This window comes from Melanostigma gelatinosum (genome assembly GCF_949748355.1).
Source record: "Melanostigma gelatinosum genome assembly, chromosome: 23".
Lineage (NCBI taxonomy): Eukaryota > Metazoa > Chordata > Actinopteri > Perciformes > Zoarcidae > Melanostigma > Melanostigma gelatinosum.
Genome location: NC_136656.1, coordinates 34,256 through 61,011, shown reverse-complemented (window position 1 = coordinate 61,011; position 26,756 = coordinate 34,256). Strand labels below are relative to the sequence as shown.

At 41.3% G+C, this 26,756-nt stretch overlaps 2 protein-coding genes across 2 annotated transcripts in view; both read left to right on the top strand.

Annotated features, from left to right (window-relative positions):
- Positions 1–2,635, top strand: part of LOC306796631 (phosphatidylinositol 4,5-bisphosphate 3-kinase catalytic subunit alpha isoform) — a gene marked incomplete at its 5' end in the record, with an annotated part of 30,116 nt that extends 27,481 nt beyond the window's left edge. The window contains 1 exon segment of the mRNA XM_079295672.1: positions 791–2,635. Coding sequence (XP_079151798.1) covers positions 791–915 — 125 coding nt within the window. The 3' untranslated portion in view covers positions 916–2,635.
- Positions 2,636–4,160: 1,525 nt separating this feature from the next.
- eif4e2rs1 (eukaryotic translation initiation factor 4E family member 2 related sequence 1) lies at positions 4,161–25,453 on the top strand. The gene is made up of 7 exons (XM_079296036.1): positions 4,161–4,298; positions 4,698–4,779; positions 6,083–6,217; positions 6,575–6,679; positions 14,296–14,448; positions 18,972–19,108; positions 25,310–25,453. Exons 1-7 carry the CDS (start codon positions 4,282–4,284, stop codon positions 25,347–25,349), a joined length of 669 nt encoding a protein of 222 aa, XP_079152162.1. The 5' UTR covers positions 4,161–4,281; the 3' UTR covers positions 25,350–25,453.
- The last annotated feature ends 1,303 nt before the right edge of the window (positions 25,454–26,756 follow it).

Here is a 26,756-nt window from a genome sequence, read left to right as displayed (position 1 = left end):
CCTCAGGTATAAAAAACACGTCCGTCGTCTGAGAGCCTTCACGCGAGAGAGAAAAAGACTTAATTCAAACCTCCCACACATTCGTTCGCGACTCCTCCCCTTCCGTCTATCTCAATTGCTATTGGCCAATTTCCCTACGCACTTTTAGCTACTAATCCTACATCACTTTATGTTTATCTTAATTATGCATTCCCAAAACCCTTATGATTATGACTAATTATGAATTCTTAATTATGAATTATTAAACACTATTATATCTACTAACTACAGTTTTTTGCTCAAATTTCTTACATCTGTTCTGTTTTCATCTCAGTAACTGTGATGTCATTTCAGATCCTGAAGTCATCTCGTTCATTTCATCTGGTTTTACCGTCACGCCTCCTAACCTGCTTCCTCCCTCATCAGTCCCTCAGTATTTATATCATTTATATTATTATATTTAGATTGATATTCAGATCTAGATATAGATATATTTATCTTGTGTCATTCACTAGTTATTTGACAAGTAACAAAATATATGAAAATGTTTTTTTTAAAACAAAAACAAATCTTAGCTGAAATACAAAGAAAAACTATTAAAAATGTATTTCAAGATGAAAATTAGACGAAACAAAAGCAAAAGTAAACTTTGAGTACAAAATTTGTGGTGAGCTCAAAGTTGATCAAAGGTAAGTTGAACAAGTGACATCACTTGAATTTCTTCTGCAGAAAAACTCTGAGTCACAAAGACTGTCTCACCTTCTCATTGTGTCTGTCTGTCTGTCTGTCTGTCTGCCTGTCTGTCTCTCAGAGAAGAGCCAGCAAGAAGCGTTGGAGTATTTCACCAAACAGATGAACGACGCTCATCACGGAGGATGGAGCACCAAGATGGACTGGATCTTCCACACCATCAGACACATGCCCAACGAACACTAACATATATATATATATATATATACATTTATATATAACACATACATATATACACAAACACACCATCAGACACATGCCCACCACATGACATCATGTAGGTGGGCTGGTTGTCATAACAACATGAAACTCAGGGTCACAGGGCAGAATCAAAGGCATGCTGGGAAAAGACAATGATGATGTCATAACTGTCTTCCAGTCGAGTCTAGAGTTAGCCTGTTAGCTCTGCTAGTTGCTCTAAGTACAGACTGAGCTTTTCAAAAGAGAAAACTTTATTAGCGCAGCATTTGAATCAAACCTTATTGAGTAGCAGCTGTAACTTCATAAACTGAACCAGCAAAGTGAACACTGTGGTCACTGTGAGAGCAATAAAACCTCCAATAACTGATCAATACTTTGATTATGACAATCAGGAGTTGTGACCAGCTGTGGGCACAGTCATGATAGTGAGATCAGACTAAAGTAAACAATCATGTTTCTGTAAACACGACGACTTTAAAACTTCTTCAGATTTATGATGAAAAAGTTCAGATGATCAGAAAATGTCTGTGATTCAAACCATTGTGATAACATGGCTTTTTCTACAGTAATATTACAATATATCATTTGTTTTCTCTCTTATGATGAAGTATTAGGACTTTTTTCTCATAACATTTCAACTTTACTCTTTCCTACTATTTACTTTGTCCTTTCAGAACTCTTTCCTACTTTAATTACTATTCCCAGTAGAATCTCAGCTTTATTTAGACTTTTGTTGTTTTCCTTTCCAGTGGCCCGAAGACTTAATCATATAAAGTCCTTTGCACTGATAGAGTGATTATAAATGTAAAGTCAACGGTTAATAACAGACTCAAGTCTGATGTGAACTCCGAAGGTTTAAATTATTTTTAAATTTGAAAGTGTTCTCGTGTGATATTTGCTCTGAATTGGTATGAATTCAGTTTCAATTGATTTCCACTTCCTCAACATATCAAGTTTAATCAGGGCTCAAAGTGTTTCCATGACAATCTGAACCAATCAGCTGCTCGTTAGCCGTTAGCTGAATTAGGTCTTTAGCCTTGAGTGCACTCTATCGAGTGAACCATGCTAGGCTAGTTGTCAGCCTGTTAGCACTCTAATCCATTATTAGCTTAACTGTTGCACAGGATAAATGAATGGTGGGAGGTTTAGTTAGTATAGCATAGCATCAGTGGACGCTCCACCAGGGGGCGAGGCCAGACGGGTAAAAGAGTTACGATTTAATATGAACATTTGTGTTTGTTTCTGCTCAGGTCAGATGTTAGTCTAAGCCCCGCCCACGCATCAGTAACTATGACCTGATTCATGACATCATCAAAAGGGCTGGTTACCAAAGTGACTGAATATGTGAGCAACAATATGTGTGTTTTCCATGTGATCAATATTATCGATTGATATTTAAACTGATGTGGTAAACAGTTTCTTGTGAACATTATTGATTCAAACCTCCACCGTCTCTCACGATGTATCGAGGATTCAGAGCCGCCGCCCACAGACAACAGGTTCTGCCAATCAGAGGGCTCGTACAGTCCCCACGACCATATATGGTGTTAAAGAACTGTTTTTAAACTGAACTTTACAACGAGGCACCTCGGGGGTGGTGCCTGTTGTGTGACATCACACTGCAGGATCCAGGTGTGACACAAGATGCATTGATCTCTGACTTTCATGAATTATCATTTCATTTCAAAATAAAAGCTTAACTGGTGTTCTGTGTCGTTGGTGACCTTCAGTCAAGACTCACCTGTGACGTGTACAGCAGAATGATGACGTAGCAAGTCCTAGTTGAATGAATACTGTGTGTGACAGTGTGTAACATTGTGTGACTGTGTAACATTGTGTAACAGTGTGTGACTGTGTGTAACATTGTGTGACTGTGTAACATTGTGTAACAGTGTGTGACTGTGTGTAACATTGTGTGACTGTGTGTAACAGTGTGTAACATTGTGTGACTGTGTAACATTGTGTAACAGTGTGTGACTGTGTGTAACATTGTGTGACTGTGTGTAACAGTGTGTAACATTGTGTGACTGTGTAACATTGTGTAACAGTGTGTGACTGTGTGTAACATTGTGTAACTGTGTGTAACAGTGTGTAACAGTGTGTGATAGTGTGTAACAGGGTGTGACTGTGTGTGACATTGTGTGACAGTGTGTGACAGTGTGTGACAGTGTGTAACATTGTGTGACAGTGTGTGACTGTGTGTAACATTGTGTGACAGTGTGTGACTGCGTGTAACATTGTGTGACAGTATGTAACATTGTGTGACTGCGTGTAACATTGTGTGACTGCGTGTAACATTGTGTGACAGTATGTAACATTGTGTGACTGCGTGTAACAGTGTGTGACTGTGTAACAGTGTGTGACTGTGTGTAACATTGTGTGACTGTGTGTGACTGTGTGTAACATTGTGTGACAGTGTGACATTGTGTGACAGTATGTAACAGTGTGTGACTGCGTGTAACATTGTGTGACAGTATGTAACAGTGTGTGACAGTATGTAACAGGGTGTGACTGCGTGTAACAGTGTGTGACTGCGTGTAACATTGTGTGACAGTGTGACATTGTGTGACAGTATGTAACAGGGTGTGACTGCGTGTAACAGTGTGTGACTGCGTGTAACATTGTGTGACAGTATGTAACAGTGTGTGACAGTATGTAACAGGGTGTGACAGTATGTAACAGGGTGTGACTGCGTGTAACAGTGTGTGACTGCGTGTAACATTGTGTGACAGTATGTAACATTGTGTGACAGTATGTAACAGTGTGTGACAGTATGTAACAGGGTGTGACTGCGTGTAACAGTGTGTGACAGTATGTAACAGTGTGTGACAGTGTGTAACATTGTGTGACAGTATGTAACAGGGTGTGACTGCGTGTAACAGTGTGTGACTGTGTGCACTTTGTCAGGGTGGCTTCAGTATGAAGTGAAAGTAAAATGATTAATAATTCAGTGGTGACAAAGACGAGCTGCAGAAGAAATGCATGATGGGAAACAACTCATTGGGAGCTTTTAACTCTTCAATTGGCTCCACACACACACAACCCCCCCCCCCCCCCCCCACACACACACACACACACAAACACACACACACACAGAGTCATAAAGTTTAATCTGATCCACGTGCACTTATGTGAAGTGTTTAATCTCTTTTTGGTCTCGTTTGATAAAGAGTTTGTTTTCTCTAAAATGTCCCTTCTCTCCTCCCGTCCACTGATCCCGCACATGCGCACTGACCAAAACCGTGAACATTTGAACCGCAGATGCACGAGGAGACAGAAAGAGGACAATAAAGTGAAATAATAAAGTATATAAAAGAGGGAATAAAGAGAATAGAGTCTGAAGGAGGAGGGATGAACCAGCTGGAGTGGTAAGACTCACATTCAGTTGGTAAATAACCTGTAAATATCCGGTACGAACCGGAGCTAACAGCTAACAGTTAGCATCAGATGGTCGAGTCTCTGTTTTAATGACGTAACGTTAGAACGACAGGCGTGTGCGGTGACTGTTGTTTACAGCTGTTTGTTATTTAATGTCAATAAATCAGATCTGATCAGGTTATCGATCATCAGCGAGAGCCTGTCATCTAAACCTTATATATATAACAGGTGTGTTCTACCTGTTAGGATCTATAGATCTATAAGATCCACTTCCTGTTAAACATCACACCAGCTGTGATTAGTGCTCATGATTCTCATTTCATCAACGAGACCCTAAATTTTACTTTAGCATGTTAGCATGTGATGCTAGCAGACTGTTTGTGTTTCAGTTCAAGAGAGGAGGAGGACCAGGAAGAGACAGAGTGTTACCATGACAACAGTGACGGGATCAACAACAACAACCGACGCAAGGTGAGACGAGCTAATATCCTGTCTGTCTCTCTGTGCAGATGTGTTTACAGGTGAACATGAACCCGTCTGTCTCTCTCTGCAGACGTGTTTACAGGTGAACATGAACCTGTCTGTCTCTGTGCAGACGGTGTGTCCAGGTGAACATGAACCCGTCTGTCTCTGTGCAGACGGTGTGTCCAGGTGAACATGAACCCGTCTGTCTCTGTGCAGACGGTGTGTCCAGGTGAACATGAACCCGTCTGTCTCTGTGCAGACGGTGTGTCCAGGTGAACATGAACCCGTCTGTCTCTCTGTGCAGACGTGTTTACAGGTGAACATGAACCTGTCTGTCTCTCTGCAGACGGTGTGTCCAGGTGAACATGAACCTGTCTGTCTCTGTGCAGACGGTGTGTCCAGGTGAACATGAACCCGTCTGTCTCTGTGCAGACGGTGTGTCCAGGTGAACATGAACCCGTCTGTCTCTGTGCAGACGGTGTGTCCAGGTGAACATGAACCCATCTGTCTCTCTGTGCAGACGTGTTTACAGGTGAACATGAACCTGTCTGTCTCTCTGCAGACGGTGTGTCCAGGTGAACATGAACCCGTCTGTCTCTGTGCAGACGGTGTGTCCAGGTGAACATGAACCCGTCTGTCTCTGTGCAGACGGTGTGTCCAGGTGAACATGAACCCGTCTGTCTCTGTGCAGACGGTGTGTCCAGGTGAACATGAACCCGTCTGTCTCTGTGCAGACGGTGTGTCCAGGTGAACATGAACCCGTCTGTCTCTCTGTGCAGACGTGTTTACAGGTGAACATGAACCTGTCTGTCTCTGTGCAGACGGTGTGTCCAGGTGAACATGAACCCGTCTGTCTCTCTGTGCAGACGTGTTTACAGGTGAACATGAACCCGTCTGTCTCTGTGCAGATGGTGTGTCCAGGTGAACATGAACCCGTCTGTCTCTCTGTGCAGACGTGTTTACAGGTGAACATGAACCTGTCTGTCTCTCTGTGCAGATGGTGTGTCCAGGTGAACATGAACCTGTCTGTCTCTGTGCAGATGTGTTTACAGGTGAACATGAACCTGTCTGTCTCTCTGTGCAGACGGCGTGTCCAGGTGAACATGAACCCGTCTGTCTCTCTGTGCAGACGGTGTGTCCAGGTGAACATGAACCCGTCTGTCTCTCTGTGCAGACGGCGTGTCCAGGTGAACATGAACCCGTCTGTCTCTCTGTGCAGACGGCGTGTCCAGGTGAACATGAACCTGTCTGTCTCTCTGTGCAGACGGTGTGTCCAGGTGAACATGAACCTGTCTGTCTCTCTGTGCAGACGGTGTGTCCAGTTGTAGGTGAACATCCCCTCCAGTATAACTACACCTTCTGGTACAGCAGAAGAACTCCGAGTCGTCCTGCAAGTTCTCAGAGTTACGAACAAAACATCAGACAGATCGGCAGCGTGGCATCGGTACGAACACTTGCACACAAAAGGCTGAGTTTAATCAAACAGTAGATTAAGTTAAGTAGACTAACCCTAACAGTTAATTCATGAGGAAATGAATTGTTCAGATGATTAAGAGCTTTTTAATATCAACTGTTTGATTCGTTTTTAAGACAGAACATGTGTTTACTGATGGATAAACCAGCTCATCATCGAGCAATACATCAGCTGTGTGTGTGTGTGTGTGTGTGTGTGTGTGTGTGTGTGTGTGTGTGTGTGTGTGTGTGTGTGTGTGTGTGTGTGTGTGTGTGTGTGTGTGTGTGTGTGTGTGTGTGTGTGTGTGTGTGTGTGTGTGTGTGTGTGTGTGTGTGTGTGTGTGTTCAGGTGGAGCAGTTCTGGAGGTTTTACAGTCACCTGGTGAGACCAGGTGACCTGAGTGGACACAGTGACTTCCACCTGTTCAAGGAGGGAATCAAACCCATGTGGGAGGTAACAACACTCTGTAGTTACACTATTAAATACTGCAGTATTACTGTTAAACTACTGTACTAATGCTGCAGTATTACTGTTAAACTACTGTACTAATGCTGCAGTATTACTGTTAAACTACTGTACTAATGCTTCAGTATTACTGTTAAAATACTGTACTAATGCTGCAGTATTACTGTTAAACTACTGTACTAATGCTGCAGTATTACTGTTAAAATACTGTACTAATGCTGCAGTATTACTGTTAAACTACTGTACTAATGCTTCAGTATTACTGTTAAAATACTGTACTAATGCTGCAGTATTACTGTTAAAATACTGTACTAATGCTGCAGTATTACTGTTAAACTACTGTACTAATGCTGCAGTATTACTGTTAAAATACTGTTCTAATGCTGCAGTATTACTGTTAAAATACTGTACTAATGCTGCAGTATTACTGTTAAACTACTGTACTAATGCTGCAGTATTACTGTTAAACTACTGTACTAATGCTGCAGTATTACTGTTAAACTACTGTACTAATGCTGCAGTATTACTGTTAAACTACTGTACTAATGCTGCAGTATTACTGTTAAACTACTGTACTAATGCTTCAGTATTACTGTTAAAATACTGTACTAATGCTGCAGTATTACTGTTAAACTACTGTACTAATGCTGCAGTATTACTGTTAAACTACTGTACTAATGCTGCAGTATTACTGTTAAACTACTGTACTAATGCTGCAGTATTACTGTTAAACTACTGTACTAATGCTTCAGTATTACTGTTAAAATACTGTACTAATGCTGCAGTATTACTGTTAAAATACTGTACTAATGCTGCAGTATTACTGTTAAACTACTGTACTAATGCTGCAGTATTACTGTTAAACTACTGTACTAATGCTTCAGTATTACTGTTAAAATACTGTACTAATGCTGCAGTATTACTGTTAAAATACTGTACTAATGCTGCAGTATTACTGTTCAAATACTGTACTCATGCTGCAGTATTACTGTTAAAATACTGTACTAATGCTGCAGTATTACTGTTAAACTACTGTACTAATGCTGCAGTATTACTGTTAAAATACTGTACTCATGCTGCAGTATTACTGTTAAAATACTGTACTAATGCTGCAGTATTACTGTTAAACTACTGTACTCATGCTGCAATATTACTGTTAAAATACTGTACTAATGCTGCAGTATTACTGTTAAAATACTGTACTAATGCTGCAGTATTACTGTTAAAATACTGTACTCATGCTGCAGTATTACTGTTAAAATACTGTACTAATGCTGCAGTATTACTGTTAAAATACTGTACTAATGCTGCAGTATTACTGTTAAAATACTGTACTCATGCTGCAATATTACTGTTAAAATACTGTACTAATGCTGCAGTATTACTGTTAAAATACTGTACTCATGCTGCAGTATTACTGTTAAAATACTGTACTAATGCTGCAGTATTACTGTTAAACTACTGTACCAATGCTTCAGTATTACTGTTAAAATACTGTACTCATGCTGCAGTATTACTGTTAAAATACTGTACTAATGCTGCAGTATTACTGTTAAACTACTGTGCTAATGCTGCAATATTACTGTTAAAATACTGTACTAATGCTGCAGTATTACTGTTAAAATACTGTACTCATGCTGCAGTATTACTGTTAAAATACTGTACTCAAGCTGCAGTATTACTGTTAAAATACTGTACTAATGCTGCAGTATTACTGTTAAACTACTGTACTAATGCTGCAGTATTACTGTTAAAATACTGTGCTAATGCTGCAGTATTACTGTTAAAATACTGTACTAATGCTGGAGTATTACTGTTAAAATACTGTGCTAATGCTGCAGTATTACTGTTAAAATACTATACTAATGCTGCAGTATTACTGTTAAAACACTGTGCTAATGCTGCAGTATTACTGTTAAACTACTGTACTCATGCTGCAGTATTACTGTTAAAATACTGCACTCATGCTGCAGTATTACTGTTAAAATACTGTACTCATGCTGCAGTATTACTGTTAAACTACTGTACTAATGCTGCAGTATTATTGTTAAAATACTGTACTCATGCTGCAGTATTACTGTTAAAATACTGTGCTAATGCTGCAGTATTACTGTTAAAATACTGTACTCATGCTGCAGTATTACTGTTAAACTACTGTACTAATGCTGCAGTATTGCCGTTAAAATACTGTACTGATGCTGCAGTATTGCTGTTAAAATACTGTACTGATGCTGCAGTATTGCTGTTAAAATACTGTACTGATGCTGCAGTATTGCTGTTAAAATACTGTACTGATGCTGCAGTATTGCTGTTAAAATACTGTACTGATGCTGCAGTATTGCTGTTAAAATACTGTACTGATGCTGCAGTATTGCCGTTAAAATACTGTACTGATGCTGCAGTATTGCTGTTAAAATACTGTACTGATGCTGCAGTATTACTGTTAAAATACTGTACTGATGCTGCAGTATTACTGTTAAAATACTGTACTGATGCTGCAGTATTGCCGTTAAAATACTGTACTGATGCTGCAGTATTGCTGTTAAAATACTGTACTGATGCTGCAGTATTGCCGTTAAAATACTGTACTGATGCTGCAGTATTGCTGTTAAAATACTGTACTGATGCTGCAGTATTACTGTTAAAATACTGTACTGATGCTGCAGTATTACTGTTAAAATACTGTTCTGATGCTGCAGTATTACTGTTAAAATACTGTACTGATGCTGCAGTATTACTGTTAAAATACTGTTCTGATGCTGCAGTATTACTGTTAAAATACTGTTCTGATGCTGCAGTATTACTGTTAAAATACTGTTCTGATGCTGCAGTATTACTGTTAAAATACTGTTCTAATGCTGCAGTATTACTGTTAAAATACTGTTCTAATGCTGCAGTATTATTGTTAAACTACTGTACTAATGCTGCAGTATTACTGTTAAAATACTGTACTAATGCTGCAGTATTACTGTTAAAATACTGTACTAATGCTGCAGTATTACTGTTAAAATACTGTACTAATGCTGCAGTATTACTGTTAAAATACTGTACTAATGCTGCAATATTACTGTTAAAATACTGTACTAATGCTGCAATATTACCGTTAAAATACTGTACTAATGCTGCAGTATTACCGTTAAAATACTGTACTAATGCTGCAGTATTACTGTTAAAATACTGCACTAATGCTGCAGTATTACTGTTAAAATACTGTACTAATGCTGCAGTATTACTGTTAAAATACTGTTCTAATGCTGCAGTATTACTGTTAAAATACTGTACTAATGCTGCAGTATTACTGTTAAAATACTGCACTAATGCTGCAGTATTACTGTTAAAATACTGTACTAATGCTGCAGTATTACTGTTAAAATACTGTTCTAATGCTGCAGTATTACTGTTAAAATACTGTACTAATGCTGCAATATTACTGTTAAAATACTGCACTAATGCTGCAGTATTACTGTTAAAATACTGTACTAATGCTGCAGTATTACTGTTAAAATACTGTTCTAATGTTGCAGTATTACTGTTAAAATACTGTTCTAATGTTGCAGTATTACTGTTAAAATACTGTACTAATGCTGCAGTATTACTGTTAAAATACTGTTCTAATGTTGCAGTATTACTGTTAAAATACTGTACTAATGCTGCAGTATTACTGTTAAAATACTGTACTGATGCTGCAGTGTCGCCGTTAAAATACTGTACTGATGCTGCAGTATTACTGTTAAAATACTGTACTGATGCTGCAGTATTGCTGTTAAAATACTGTTCTGATGCTGCAGTATTGCTGTTAAAATACTGTACTGATGCTGCAGTATTGCTGTTAAAATACTGTACTGATGCTGCAGTATTACTGTTAAAATACTGTACTGATGCTGCAGTATTACTGTTAAAATACTGTTCTAATGCTGCAGTATTACTGTTAAAATACTGTTCTAATGCTGCAGTATTACTGTTAAACTACTGTTCTAATGCTGCAGTATTACTGTTAAAATACTGTTCTAATGCTGCAGTATTACTGTTAAAATACTGTTCTAATACTGCAGTATTGTTGTTAAACTACTGTACTAATGCTGCAGTATTGCTGTTAAAATACTGTACTAATGCTGCAGTATTGCTGTTAAAATACTGTACTAATGCTGCAATATTGCTGTTAAAATACTGTACTAATGCTGCAGTATTACTGTTAAAATACTGTTCTAATGCTGCAGTAGTGCTGTTAAAATACTGTACTAATGCTGCAGTATTGCTGTTAAAATACTGTACTAATGCTGCAATATTGCTGTTAAAATACAGTACTAATGCTGCAATATTGCTGTTAAAATACTGTGCTAATGCTGCAGTATTGCTGTTAAAATACTGTACTAATGCTGCAGTATTACTGTTAAAATACTGTTCTAATGCTGCAGTATTATTGTTAAAATACTGTTCTAATGCTGCAGTATTATTGTTAAAATACTGTTCTAATGCTGCAGTATTATTGTTAAAATACTGTACTAATGCTGCAGTATTACTGTTAAAATACTGTACTAATGCTGCAGTATTACTTTTAAAATACTGTACTAATGCTGCAGTATTACTGTTAAAATACTGTACTAATGCTGCAGTATTACTGTTAAAATACTGTTCTAATGCTGCAGTATTACTGTTAAAATACTGTACTAATGCTGCAATATTACTGTTAAAATACTGTACTAATGCTGCAATATTACTGTTAAAATACTGTACTAATGCTGCAATATTACTGTTAAAATACTGTACTAATGCTGCAGTATTACCGTTAAAATACTGTACTAATGCTGCAGTATTACTGTTAAAATACTGCACTAATGCTGCAGTATTACTGTTAAAATACTGTACTAATGCTGCAGTATTACTGTTAAAATACTGTTCTAATGCTGCAGTATTACTGTTAAAATACTGTACTAATGCTGCAGTATTACTGTTAAAATACTGTACTGATGCTGCAGTATTGCTGTTAAAATACTGTTCTGATGCTGCAGTATTGCTGTTAAAATACTGTACTGATGCTGCAGTGTCGCCGTTAAAATACTGTACTGATGCTGCAGTATTGCTGTTAAAATACTGTACTGATGCTGCAGTATTACTGTTAAAATACTGTACTGATGCTGCAGTATTGCTGTTAAAATACTGTACTGATGCTGCAGTATTGCTGTTAAAATACTGTTCTGATGCTGCAGTATTGCTGTTAAAATACTGTACTGATGCTGCAGTATTGCTGTTAAAATACTGTACTGATGCTGCAGTATTACTGTTAAAATACTGTTCTAATGCTGCAGTATTACTGTTAAAATACTGTTCTAATGCTGCAGTATTACTGTTAAACTACTGTTCTAATGCTGCAGTATTACTGTTAAAATACTGTTCTAATGCTGCAGTATTACTGTTAAAATACTGTTCTAATACTGCAGTATTGTTGTTAAACTACTGTACTAATGCTCCAGTATTGCTGTTAAAATACTGTACTAATGCTGCAGTAGTGCTGTTGAAATACTGTACTAATGCTGCAGTATTGCTGTTAAAATACTGTACTAATGCTGCAATATTGCTGTTAAAATACTGTACTAATGCTGCAGTATTACTGTTAAAATACTGTACTAATGCTGCAGTATTACTGTTAAAATACTGTACTAATGCTGCAGTATTACTGTTAAAATACTGTACTAATGCTGCAGTATTACTGTTAAAATACTGTACTAATGCTGCAGTATTACTGTTAAAATACTGTTCTAATGCTGCAGTATTACTGTTAAAATACTGTACTAATGCTGCAATATTACTGTTAAAATACTGTACTAATGCTGCAATATTACTGTTAAAATACTGTACTAATGCTGCAATATTACTGTTAAAATACTGTACTAATGCTGCAATATTACTGTTAAAATACTGTACTAATGCTGCAATATTACTGTTAAAATACTGTACTAATGCTGCAGTATTACCGTTAAAATACTGTACTAATGCTGCAGTATTACTGTTAAAATACTGCACTAATGCTGCAGTATTACTGTTAAAATACTGTACTAATGCTGCAGTATTACTGTTAAAATACTGTTCTAATGCTGCAGTATTACTGTTAAAATACTGTACTAATGCTGCAGTATTACTGTTAAAATACTGTACTAATGCTGCAGTATTACTGTTAAAATACTGTTCTAATGCTGCAGTATTACTGTTAAAATACTGTACTAATGCTGCAGTATTACTGTTAAAATACTGTACTGATGCTGCAGTGTCGCCGTTAAAATACTGTACTGATGCTGCAGTATTACTGTTAAAATACTGTACTGATGCTGCAGTATTGCTGTTAAAATACTGTTCTGATGCTGCAGTATTGCTGTTAAAATACTGTACTGATGCTGCAGTATTGCTGTTAAAATACTGTACTGATGCTGCAGTATTACTGTTAAAATACTGTACTGATGCTGCAGTATTACTGTTAAAATACTGTACTGATGCTGCAGTATTGCTGTTAAAATACTGTTCTGATGCTGCAGTATTGCTGTTAAAATACTGTACTGATGCTGCAGTATTGCCTTTAAAATACTGTACTGATGCTGCAGTATTGCCGTTAAAATACTGTACTGATGCTGCAGTATTACTGTTAAAATACTGTACTGATGCTGCAGTATTACTGTTAAAATACTGTTCTGATGCTGCAGTATTACTGTTAAAATACTGTTCTGATGCTGCAGTATTACTGTTAAAATACTGTTCTAATGCTGCAGTATTACTGTTAAACTACTGTTCTAATGCTGCAGTATTACTGTTAAAATACTGTTCTAATGCTGCAGTATTACTGTTAAAATACTGTTCTAATACTGCAGTATTGTTGTTAAACTACTGTACTAATGCTGCAGTATTGCTGTTAAAATACTGTACTAATGCTGCAGTAGTGCTGTTGAAATACTGTGCTAATGCTGCAGTATTGCTGTTAAAATACTGTACTAATGCTGCAGTATTGCTGTTAAAATACTGTACTAATGCTGCAGTATTGCTGTTAAAATACTGTACTAATGCTGCAATATTGCTGTTAAAATACTGTACTAATGCTGCAGTATTACTGTTATATTGTAGTAATACTTCTTACTTTGTGCTTAATTACCAAATAAGTATATTGTGGTTAAACTGTGTATATTGTAGTTATGTTTTATATATTGTCATAATACTGTTAAAACCGTTAATATATATTGTACTGTTAATATGGTGTCGTTCAACTCTTAGTGTATGTTGTTGCACTGTTAAATTATAGTAGTTGAACCTCGTATTGTGTAGTAATACACAATATTTTTATTGTATTTTATTGTATTTATTGTGGTTTTACTGATAATATATTGTATTTGTGCTGTTTATCTATGCTGTTAGTTTATTGCAGTTATTGTATGTTCTTATACTCAAGTTATACTGTTCATACATTTTACTGCTACTGTTGTATACTGTCTCACCTGTCTCTCTCTCACCTGTCTCTCTCACCTGTCTCTCTCTCACCTGTCTCACCTGTCTCTCTCTCTCACCTGTCTCTCTCACCTGTCTCTCTCTCACCTGACTCACCCCCTCACCTGTCTCACCCCCAGGATGATTCTAACCGCAGTGGGGGGAAGTGGATCATTCGTCTCCGTAAAGGTTTAGCCAGTCGATTCTGGGAGAACATCATACTGGCCATGATGGGAGAGCAGTTCATGGTGGGAGAAGAGATCTGTGGAGCAGTGGTCTCCATACGCTTCCAGGTACTAATACTCTAGTACTACTACTGAACAACTGCTGCAGTGTTACTGTCGTAAAACCACAGGACTGTTACTACAAACACTATATCTACTGCGGTATTAGTAGAGCAGCGTCTCATGATCTGTGGAGCAGCGGTCTCGATACACTTCCAGGTACTACTATACTCTAGTACTACTAAACTCTAGTACTACGGCTACTGCAGTCATATTGCAGTACAAGTACACTGATACTCTGCGGCATGTTTCCGTCAACAGTGACATACAGGAGCCGTAAAGAAAGTTTGATCCTTAAAGTCAGATCTGGATCTGGTTCAAGAGTAACAAAGTAAATCTGAGAACCTGCCTGTCCACCCACTTCTCTTTCTTCCTGTCTGTCTGCCTTCTCTTCCTGTCTGTCTGCCTTCTCTTTCTGTCTGTCTGTCTGTCTTCTCTTCATGTCTGTCTGTCTGTCTTCTCTTCATGTCTGTCTGTCTGTCTTCTCTTCATGTCTGTCTGTCTGTCTTCTCTTCATGTCTGTCTGTCTTCTCTTCATGTCTGTCTGTCTGTCTGCCTTCTCTTCCTGTCTGTCTGTCTGTCTTCTCTTCATGTCTGTCTGTCTGTCTTCTCTTCATGTCTGTCTGCCTTCTCTTCCTGTCTGTCTGTCTGTCTTCTCTTCCTGTCTGTCTGCCTTCTCTTCTTGTCTGTCTGCCTTCTCTTCCTGTCTGTCTGCCTTCTCTTCCTGTCTGTCTGTCTGCCTTCTCTTCATGTCTGTCTGTCTTCCTGTCTGTCTGCCTTCTCTTCCTGTCTGTCTGTCTGCCTTCTCTTCCTGTCTGTCTGCCTTCTCTTCCTGTCTGTCTGTCTGCCTTCTCTTCATGTCTCTCTTCCTGTCTGTCTGTCTGCCTTCTCTTCATGTCTGTCTGCCTTCTCTTCCTGTCTGCCTTCTCTTCATGTCTGTCTGTCTGCCTTCTCTTCCTGTCTGTCTGTCTGTCTGTCTTCTCATCATGTCTGTCTGCCTTCTCTTCCTGTCTGTCTGCCTTCTCTTCCTGTCTGTCTGTCTGCCTTCTCTTCCTGTCTGTCTGTCTTCTCTTCATGTCTGTCTGCCTTCTCTTTCTGTCTGTCTGTCTTCTCTTCATGTCTGTCTGTCTTCTCTTCATGTCTGTCTGTCTGTCTGCCTTCTCTTCCTGTCTGTCTGTCTGTCTTCTCTTCATGTCTGTCTGTCTGTCTTCTCTTCATGTCTGTCTGCCTTCTCTTCCTGTCTGTCTGTCTGTCTTCTCTTCCTGTCTGTCTGCCTTCTCTTCTTGTCTGTCTGTCTGCCTTCTCTTCCTGTCTGTCTGTCTTCTCTTCATGTCTGTCTGTCTTCTCTTCCTGTCTGTCTGCCTTCTCTTCCTGTCTGTCTGCCTTCTCTTCCTGTCTGTCTGTCTGCCTTCTCTTCCTGTCTGTCTGTCTTCTCTTCATGTCTGTCTGTCTTCTCTTCCTGTCTGTCTGCCTTCTCTTCCTGTCTGCCTGCCTTCTCTTCCTGTCTGTCTGTCTGCCTTCTCTTCCTGTCTGTCTTCTCTTCATGTCTGTCTGCCTTCTCTTCCTGTCTGTCTGCCTTCTCTTTCTGTCTGTCTGCCTTCTCTTTCTGTCTGTCTGCCTTCTCTTTCTGTCTGTCTGTCTGCCTTCTCTTCATGTCTGTCTGCCTTCTCTTCCTGTCTGTCTGTATTCTCTTTCTGTCTGTCTGCCTTCTCTTTCTGTCTGTCTGCCTTCTCTTTCTGTCTGTCTGTCTGCCTTCTCTTTCTGTCTGTCTGTCTGCCTTCTCTTCATGTCTGTCTGCCTTCTCTTCCTGTCTGTCTGCCTTCTCTTCATGTCTGTCTGCCTTCTCTTCCTGTCTGTCTGCCTTCTCTTTATGTCTGTCTGTCTGCCTTCTCTTTCTGTCTGTCTGTCTGCCTTCTCTTTCTGTCTGTCTGCCTTCTCTTCCTGTCTGTCTGTCTTCTCTTCATGTCTGTCTGTCTGCCTTCTCTTTCTGTCTGTCTGTCTGCCTTCTCTTTCTGTCTGTCTGCCTTCAATTCCTGTCTGTCTGCCTTCTCTTCCTGTCTGTCTGTCTGCCTTCTCTTCCTGTCTGTCTGTCTGCCTTCTCTTCCTGTCTGTCTGTCTTTTCTTTCTTCCTGTCTGTCTTCTCTTCATGTCTGTCTGCCTTCTCTTCATGTCTGTCTGTCTGCCTTCTCTTCCTGTCTGTCTGTCTGCCTTCTCTTCCTGTCTGTCTGTCTGCCTTCTCTTCATGTCTGTCTGTCTGCCTTCTCTTCCTGTCTGTCTGTCTGCCTTCTCTTCCTGTCTGTCTGTCTGCCTTCTCTTCATGTCTGTCTGTCTGCCTTCTCTTCATGTCTGTCTGTCTGCCTTCTCTTCATGTCTGTCTGCCTTCTCTTCCTGTCTGTCTGTCTGCCTTATCTTCATGTCTGTCTGCCTTCTCTTCCTGTCTGTCTGCCTGCCTTCTCTTCCTTCCTGTCTGTCTGTCTGTCTGCCTTCTCTTCCTGTCTGTCTGCCTTCTCTTCATGTCTGTCTGCCTTCTCTTCATGTCTGTCTGCCTTCTCTTCCTGTCTGTCTGTCTGCCTTCTCTTCCTGTCTGTCTGTCTGTCTTCTCTTTCTGTCTGTCTGTCTGCCTTCTCTTTCTGTCTGTCTGTCTGCCTTCTCTTTCTGTCTGTCTGCCTTCTCTTCCTGTCTGTCTGCCTTCTCTTCCTGTCTGTCTGCCTTCTCTTCCTGTCTGTCTGCCTTCTCTTCCTGTCTGTCTGTCTGCCTTATCTTCATGTCTGTCTGTCTGCCTTCTCTTCATGTCTGTCTGTCTGCCTTCTCTTCATGTCTGTCTGCCTTCTCTTCCTGTCTGTCTGTCTGCCTTCTCTTCCTGTCTGTCTGTCTGCCTTCTCTTCATGTCTGTCTGCCTTCTCTTCCTGTCTGTCTGTCTGCCTTCTCGTCATGTCTGTCTGCCTTCTCTTCCTGTCTGCCTTCTCTTCCTGTCTGTCTGTCTGCCTTCTCTTCCTGTCTGTCTGTCTGTCTTCTCTTTCTGTCTGTCTGCCTTCTCTTTCTGTCTGTCTGCCTTCTCTTCCTGTCTGTCTGCCTTCTCTTCCTGTCTGTCTGCCTTCTCTTCCTGTCTGTCTGTCTGACTTCTCTTCCTGTCTGTCTGTCTGTCTTCTCTTTCTGTCTGTCTGTCTGCCTTCTCTTCATGTCTGTCTGTCTGTGTTCTCTTTCTGTCTGTCTGTCTGTCTTCTCTTCCTGTCTGTATGTCTGCCTTCTCTTCATGTCTGTCTGTCTGCCTTCTCTTCCTGTCTGTCTGTCTGCCTTCTCTTCATGTCTGTCTGCCTTCTCTTCATGGCTGTCTGTCTGCCTTCTCTTCCTGTCTGTCTGTCTGCCTTCTCTTCCTGTCTGTCTGTCTGCCTTCTCTTCCTGTCTGTCTGTCTGCCTTCTCTGTCTGTCTGCCTTCTCTTCCTGTCTGTCTGTCTGCCTTCTCTTCCTGTCTGTCTGTCTGCCTTCTCTTCATGTCTGTCTGCCTTCTCTTCATGTCTGTCTGCCTTCTCTTCATGTCTGTCTGTCTGCCTTCTCTTCCTGTCTGTCTGTCTGCCTTCTCTTCCTGTCTGTCTGTCTGTCTTCTCTTTCTGTCTGTCTGTCTGCCTTCTCTTTCTGTCTGTCTGTCTGCCTTCTCTTTCTGTCTGTCTGCCTTCTCTTCCTGTCTGTCTGCCTTCTCTTCCTGTCTGTCTGCCTTCTCTTCCTGTCTGTCTGCCTTCTCTTCCTGTCTGTCTGTCTGCCTTATCTTCATGTCTGTCTGTCTGCCTTCTCTTCATGTCTGTCTGCCTTGTCTTCCTGTCTGTCTGTCTGCCTTCTCTTCATGTCTGTCTGCCTTCTCTTCCTGTCTGTCTGTCTGCCTTCTCTTCATGTCTGTCTGCCTTCTCTTCATGTCTGTCTGCCTTCTCTTCCTGTCTGTCTGCCTGCCTTCTCTTCCTGTCTGTCTGTCTGCCTTCTCTTCCTGTCTGTCTGTCTGTCTTCTCTTTCTGTCTGTCTGCCTTCTCTTTCTGTCTGTCTGCCTTCTCTTCCTGTCTGTCTGCCTTCTCTTCCTGTCTGTCTGCCTTCTCTTCCTGTCTGTCTGCCTTCTCTTCCTGTCTGTCTGTCTGACTTCTCTTCCTGTCTGTCTGTCTGTCTTCTCTTTCTGTCTGTCTGTCTGCCTTCTCTTCATGTCTGTCTGTCTGTGTTCTCTTTCTGTCTGTCTGTCTGTCTTCTCTTCCTGTCTGTCTGTCTGCCTTCTCTTCATGTCTGTCTGTCTGCCTTCTCTTCCTGTCTGTCTGTCTGCCTTCTCTTCATGTCTGTCTGCCTTCTCTTCATGTCTGTCTGCCTTCTCTTCATGTCTGTCTGTCTGCCTTCTCTTCCTGTCTGTCTGTCTGCCTTCTCTTCCTGTCTGTCTGTCTGCCTTCTCTTCATGTCTGTCTGCCTTCTCTTCATGTCTGTCTGCCTTCTCTTCATGTCTGTCTGCCTTCTCTTCCTGTCTGTCTGTCTGCCTTCTCTTCCTGTCTGTCTCTCTCTATCAGGAGGACATCTTGTCGATCTGGAACAGAACATCCAACGACCAAACAACAACATCCAGAATCAGAGACACTCTCAGACGAGTTCTGAACCTTCCAGCCAACACCATCATGGAGTACAAGACCCACAACGACAGTCTCAGGTACTACTAGGAAGACTGCTTCCCCAAGGTTCAATACTGGGGCCTCTTCTGTTCAACATCTACATGCTTCCACTAGCTCAGATTATGGAAAACAACAAAGTGTGTTATAATTATGCAGACGACACACAAATCTACATAACTATGTCACCAGGGGACTATAATCCCATACAAGTGCTGGGTAACTGCATTGAACAAATCAACAACTGGATGTGCCAGAATTTTCTTCAATTAAACAAAGATAAAACAGAAGTAATTGTTTTTGGTACCAAGGACGAACAATTGAAAATCACCGCTCAGCTTCAGTCACTGATGTTAAAACCCACAAACCAAGCCAGAAATCTAGGTGTAGTTATGGATTCAGACCTCAACCTGAACAGCCATATCAAGACAATTACAAAATCAGCCTACTATCACCTGAAGAATATATCAAGGATTAGAGGACTTATGTCTCAACAGGATTTGGAAAAACTTGTCCACGCATTTATCTTCAGCAGACTGGACTACTGTAACGGTGTGTTTACAGGTCTCTGTAAAAAGTCCGTCAGAAAGCTGCAGCTGATTCAGAACGCTGCAGCTCGAGTCCTCACTAAGACCAGGAGGGTGGATCACATCACTCCAGTTCTGAGGTCTTTGCACTGGCTTCCTGTCCAACAAAGAATTTAAAATCCTGCTGTTGGTTTACAAAGCACTGAATGGTTTAGGGCCAAAATACATCTGTGATCTGCTGCTACCTTATGAACCATCCCGACCCCTCAGGTCGTCTGGGACCGGTCTACTTTCTGTTCCCAGAGTCAGAACTAAACATGGAGAAGCAGCGTTCAGTGTTTCTGGTCCACATATCTGGAACAAAGTCCCTGAAAGCTGCAGGTCTGCTGAGACCCTCAGCTCATTTAAATCAAGATTGAAGACCTTTCTGTTTGCTGCTGCCTTTAATTGAACCACATTCAATTAATATATTAATCAATTTCCTGCATTTCTGCATTTTACTACTGCATTTTATTTCTTACACTGTTTTTTAATTGTTTTTGAAATCTCCTTTTCTTTTGCCTTGTGTTTTGATGCTTTTAATGGTTTTATGTGAAGCACTTTGAATTACCTTGGTGTTGAAATGTGCTATACAAATAAACTTGCCTTGCCTTACTACTGTAGTACACCATCATGGAGTACAATACCCACAACGACAGTCTCAGGTACTACTACTATGACTACTACTGTAGTACACCATCATGGAGTACAAGACCCACAACGACAGTCTCAGGTACTACTACTATGACTACTACTGTAGTACACCATCATGGAGTACAAGACCCACAACGACAGTCTCAGGTACTACTACTATGACTACTACTGTAGTACACCATCATGGAGTACAAGACCCACAACGACAGTCTCAGGTACTACTACTATGACTACTACTGTAGTACACCATCATGGAGTACAAGACCCACAACGACAGTCTCAGGTGGTACTACTACTATGACTACTACTGTAGTACACCATCATGGAGTACAAGACCCACAACGTCAGTCTCAGGTACTACTACTATGACTCCTACTGTAGTACACCATCATGGAGTACAAGACCCACAACGACAGTCTCAGGTACTACTACTATGACTACTACTGTAGTACACCATCATGGAGTACAAGACCCACAACGACAGTCTCAGGTACTACTACTATGACTACTACTGTAGTACACCATCATGGAGTACAAGACCCACAACGACAGTCTCAGGTACTACTACTATGACTACTACTGTAGTACACCATCATGGAGTACAAGACCCACAACGTCAGTCTCAGGTACTACTACTATGACTCCTACTGTAGTACACCATCATGGAGTACAAGACCCACAACGACAGTCTCAGGTACTACTACTATGACTAAAATCTTTCCATTATAGACGACCTTGATGAGAGAGTGCAGTCACTTTGCTGCTTGCTCTTGCCTCTGCACCTCTGCTTGCATTTTCTTGCTTCAATTTGCCAGATATATCACATATATCACTCTTCAACGTTTGAGTGAAGACAAATCCGTCGGAAAGTCGTCGAGCTATTTGGATCGTTAGCTAATGCTAACTAGCAGCTAAGTTAAAGCTAAGTAGCAGCAAGATGCCTCCCTTCTCCACGGATGACTACTACAAACTCCTACAGAAGATTGCAGTCTTGGAAACAAAAATCCACCGACTAGAAGTAAACGTGGCGGTAAATGGACTGTGTGAGAATGATACCACTCTACCATGGACTCAAAACACTGGACAAACGCAAGCTAAGACACAGCTAACTAGCACAACCAGGCCTACCAAGAAACAGGAGGAGAGAGCAGATAATGAATCTTCAAATGGTAGTCCTCCCTGGAACTCTCTCGGTGCAAAGCCGAAGAGAAAATATGTGGTAGGACGACTAACAGGCAGAGCCCAGCGCCCTGAGATTTGTGATGGCTGGCCTGCACTAGCACACGGGCAGAACTCCTCCTCAACCCCTGCACCCAGATGGACAAAGCCAAGGACAGCTAAGAAAAGTAAAACCTGCAAAACACCTCCACAACAACCAAGCCTACAACTTCAAAACAGATTTGCTCCATTGTCGCAGGATCCTAAATCTCCATCTGATGACCTGGATAAGCAGCTATCTCCTCAAAGCAGGGTAAGAACTGAGAGTAAATGTGAGAAAGGGCCGCAGGCAAAGCTAGTGACTGGGCCTGAGACTCTGATTGTTGGTGACTATGCTGTAAAAGATGTCAGAAAACTGTGCAGCAAGAACACCAAAATACTCTGCTTTCCGAAAGATATGGTCTCTGACATGAGAGACAAAATTCTGGACATCGTAGCTGACTATCCCACAGCGAAAAACATCATCGTGCATACAGGAAGCTGTGATATTGTGAAACAACAGTCTGAAGTTCTGAAGCGAGACTTTATTGATCTGTTAAACACAGTCAGCTCTGTCAAGGCTGAGGTGTTCATCAGTGGCCCTCTTCCACCAGTCAGAGGAGGAGGTGAAGGATTCAGCAGGCTGTTTGCACTGAACGACTGGCTGTCAACTGCATGTACTGACCATTCAGTACATTTTATCAACAATTTCTACCTTTTCTGGGAGCGCAGACATCTTTTTACAGCGCATGGAGTTTGCCTAAACAAGTCAGGGGTAAAACTGTTTACCTCTAACCTATTTTTCTCCCTGCGTCACTCGTCTGTCCCTACTGCCAAGGATACAAGATGCCAAGATACAAGAGGAGCCTAAACAAGGGATAACCACACAGCATCGCCATGGAGACCTTACGGGAAGGATGTCCCCGCACGCGGAGTCTTTACCTCCCTCCCCAGCACCTACTTCAGGTCCATACTTTGGACTGCAACTCCCACTTTCTCCACCCTTCCTAGACGAGGAGTCTTTACCTCCCTCCCCAGCACCTACTTCGGGTACATACTGTAGAAGCGTAAATGAGGAGTAGACAGGACGAATCGGAGTTTGCAATCCAGCGGGAATTTGTTTAATGCACATTCGTTAACAACATACGAACTTGGCATATGGAAACAGATTCAAAATCTAACTGTCCGAGGAACACTTTTATAGTCTAAATACACGCCTTCTTTTAGCTGTGTGGCTCATCAATCAAACCTGTCTGTACAATCAAAACAGGACACATCTGGACTTCTAATCTGGGCAGGATTCTATTTCGTTCACAGAAAACAACTCCATGTAAGGGGTTGTTTTGGTGCTTTTGAGATTAATCACACTTTATCTGTCCGAGAGAATCATTTCCCGAAAACTGTGCTTCGAATCACAATAACACGTTACGTAACTTGTTTTTAGTTCAATTGAAGGGCAGTTCAGTTATAATGCAGATTTTCCTCAACAATACTTTGGATCGCAAGCCTCTCTCACACTCCCCATCCTCCCCCCACCTGGAGTTCACTGACCACATGAAAGAGCTGGTCATTGCTGGAACCAAACACTCCTCTCCCCACTCCTCGACGGTACTACAACCATCCTCTGTCTCCCCTAAATAATTGATATCTTCTGGGTCCAGGCTACAAGGCTAATGATACCAATGACTCTCTCCAGGAAAAGTCGGGGCCCTGTATGCAGCTAGCCGTTTCAATTCCTGTCCTGCAAGTTTATAGAAAAAGAAAGGTGAGGCTGCGAAGAAACAATAGTAAACATGCAAACTTATCAAACTTAGAATACATTCCTCGTCAGCCTGTCCAAATAAATTGGGCAAAGAAAGCTTTAACCACATTAAACTTAGCTTTATTCAATTTATTACTGTAGTACTACTGTAGTACACCATCATGGAGTACAAGACCCATAAAGTCAGTCTCATGTACTACTACTACTATGACTACTGCTGTAGTACACCATCATGGAGTTAGATGTATTTTGGAGTTCAGATGTAATACTACAGTTTAAATGTGAAGTTCACAAAGTTCATAAGAAGCTGAAGTAACATGTGTCTTTGTGAAAAGCAAGAGGTGGTAAATCTTTACACCCATGAGCAAGGCAGCACTGCCCTCTGCTGGACAAGGGAAGCAGGATGGTCTTCATGTTTCATGGTTTAACCTTAAACGCTGTTAAGATAAGATAAGATAGACTTTATTGTCCCGAAGGAAATTTGTCTTGGAAACATACATATAGTGTCTGCTGTTAAAAAACAATACAATACAAATAACATATGGCACACATACATTACATACACAGACTGTCGCCAGTCCACATACCCGCACACACAGTACCTACAGTACCTACAGTACTTACAAAGACTGCCACCGGCCAACAAACACATTCACACTGCCCATTGGACAACGCACCAGTAGTGTATAGTTAAGATATTAAAAATAAATACAAATGGGTGTTCCAGGGTTAAGCTCTGGCTAGCTTGGCAGGGCTTTGATGGACGACGGGACAAAAGAGTTCTTAAAGTGGTTGAGCTGCACTGGGGACTCTGAAGCGTCTGCCTGAGGGGAGGAGCTGGTATTCAGGGTGGAGGATATGAGTGGGTCTGAAATGATCTTCTGGGCCTGTCTGATGATGGTTTCATCAAAGACGGCCTGGAGTGTGGGATGCTGTCTGACTCCCATGATCTTCATGGCTTTGTGTTGGCCGGTGATCTGGGCTTTCAGCTGCACACTGAGGTTCCAAACCGCAGGACGCTCTCAACGATGGCGTGGTAGAAGAGGAGCAACACTTTCTGGTTGACACCAAAGACCCTCAGCCTGCGGAGGAAGTGTAGCTGCTGTTGGACCCTAGTGCAGACATTTTCTACCTGAACGCTCCATGTCAGTTTATTGTGGATGTGTATGCCCAGGTATCTGTAGGAGTCAACCTGTGCAATGTTCTGGGCATCAATAACCACTGGTGAGTCTTCAATGTGTTTGGGGTCGAATACCATCTCCTCTGTTTTCCTGACGTTGAGGATGAGGAAGTGTTTGTCGCACCACTGGACAAAGTTCTGAATCTCATGTCTGTACACAGCTGTATGCATGTGTCAGACATGAGACCCAGGATGGCTGTGTCATCAGAACACTTGACCATGTAGTAGTTAGCAGTGCTGCATGTACATTCATTAGTGTACAGGGTGAACAGGACTGGTGAACTGACGCACCCCTGGGGGGCGCCGGTGTTGATGGTCAAGGGTTCAGACAAGGTCCTGTTCACCCTGACCTGCTGGGTACGGTTGGTGAGGAATGAGTGGTACCACTTAATAGTGAAGGGGTTGACATTCATCAGCTGCAGTGTAGTCAGGAGAACGTGAGGCTGTCGGGTGTTAAAGGCTGAACTGAACTCTACAAACAACAGTAGCATCGGCCCTCGGATTCTATTAAAGCTCAAACTGCAAAGCTTTAGGGTTCTACTGACCAGAGTTAAAGTTGATGGTTTGAATCTCCAGAAGTTCGTACAGAGCTCTGAAATAGCCGAGTTCCTGCTGTATTTCCAGCGTGGGTCATGTGAGACATGTGCCTCCTAAATCTCCTAAACGTACCGTGTTCATATTTGAACCTTTTATTACTTCAGACAACACGTTTATCACTCTTTGTGTTTTCAAGCTTCTCAAAAAACCACTTCCTTTTTCATGCCAACCAATACATCACCACGGCAACGGCGTTCCTAATTTGAGGTGGATCTGGAACTGAGGAACCAGGTCCACAAGTGAAAACCTGATCCGGACTTTAACGTACTCGCTCTCTGTGTTTCAGGGACAACTCGAGCTTCAGAAACACCAAGATTTCTCTCTGAAGAAGAACCTCACTCTTGTCCAATCAGGAGGCAGATGTGTGTGTGTGTGTGTGTGTGTGTGTGTGTGTGTGTGTGTGTGTGTTGTTCACTGTGGACCAATAAACTGACAGAACTGAGGTTGTGTCCCTGTTTTCTTGTTTCCAGCATTGATTAGTGATCAGCAGCATCACAGTGAGACTAGTACTGGCACCGGTGCTCAAAGACAGGATTTAGTTATTTTGTTTTATTTGTTCCAATAAAACTTCTCGTTTAGTCGTTTCCCATCTTATGAAGTATTTAAGTGATGTGTGACAATGGAAAATATAAAGTTGATGTACTTTGTATTAAGTCAGGGGTGCCCAATACGTCGGAGGTAGTGCGGGTTGATCTCATGCCATTCAAAATAAACGAGATGTCCTCGTGGCATTTGCCACTTGATTTTCTAACACACGGGTCACCACGTATGCGCGGTGAACCACGCAAGCTACTGCAAAACTCCGGCGAGCTAATTAGTTAGCCTTCCAATTTATTTCTACTAAAGAAGCTAAAGCTGCAGCGCCATGATTTGGGAAACTTCCAAAACCTGGCATCAGAACTGGAGGATCAACGGAAGGCGTGTGGTAACGTGACAGTGCGCGTGACAGAGCAGACTGACAAGTGTCTGTCAGAGTTTGACAAACGCTTTCCAGACTTTGCTTTACTCGAGCCAGTTGCTTCACTTATGTGCTGCACATTTCAGGAAGATGTTGAGGTTGATTTACTCTCATCAAAACTGTCAACGCTGTTTCACCTGAACTCGTCTGGAGGATGAGATGTTGACACACTGCAAGCTGACATTCAGCTGAAGTCCAGGGCTCATGGACAGTTTCCTCACAGAGGGTTAGGGTTAGGTTTAGTTAAGAGCGGGGCCCTCCTAAGAGGGCCACGAGGGGCACTGGCACAAGGGGGCTGTCCTTTAAAAAGGCTTTAAAAAAAACCCTAAGAAATAAAAAACAATTAAACAATTTTATTAAAAACAGCCTGACAGCAGAGCAACCGCCAGTGGGACAGACTGAGAGGAGATGCTAAAAGGGGAAGGGAGGTTAAAAGGCACAATAATTATATAAATATAAAAAGATAATTTAACATAATAAATGTATATACACACACACACATCTAAAACTTTAAAAAGATAAATAAATAGATAAGTGCTTTTAAACCAATAAATAAGTAATAAGTGCTTTTTTAAAAAAAAGGAAAATTTAAATAAATTAAGTGCTAAGTGCTTTAAAATGTAAAAACATACAAAAATGGAAAAATGTGTAAAATGATGCCAAATAACCCTATCCAACTTCAGCCACACGGTTGGGAGTCTAAAAAATGGGCCTCGTCTGCCCGTGGGGGGAGGGAAGGACATAGGGTGCATCTCCAACATGGGAAGATTTAAAA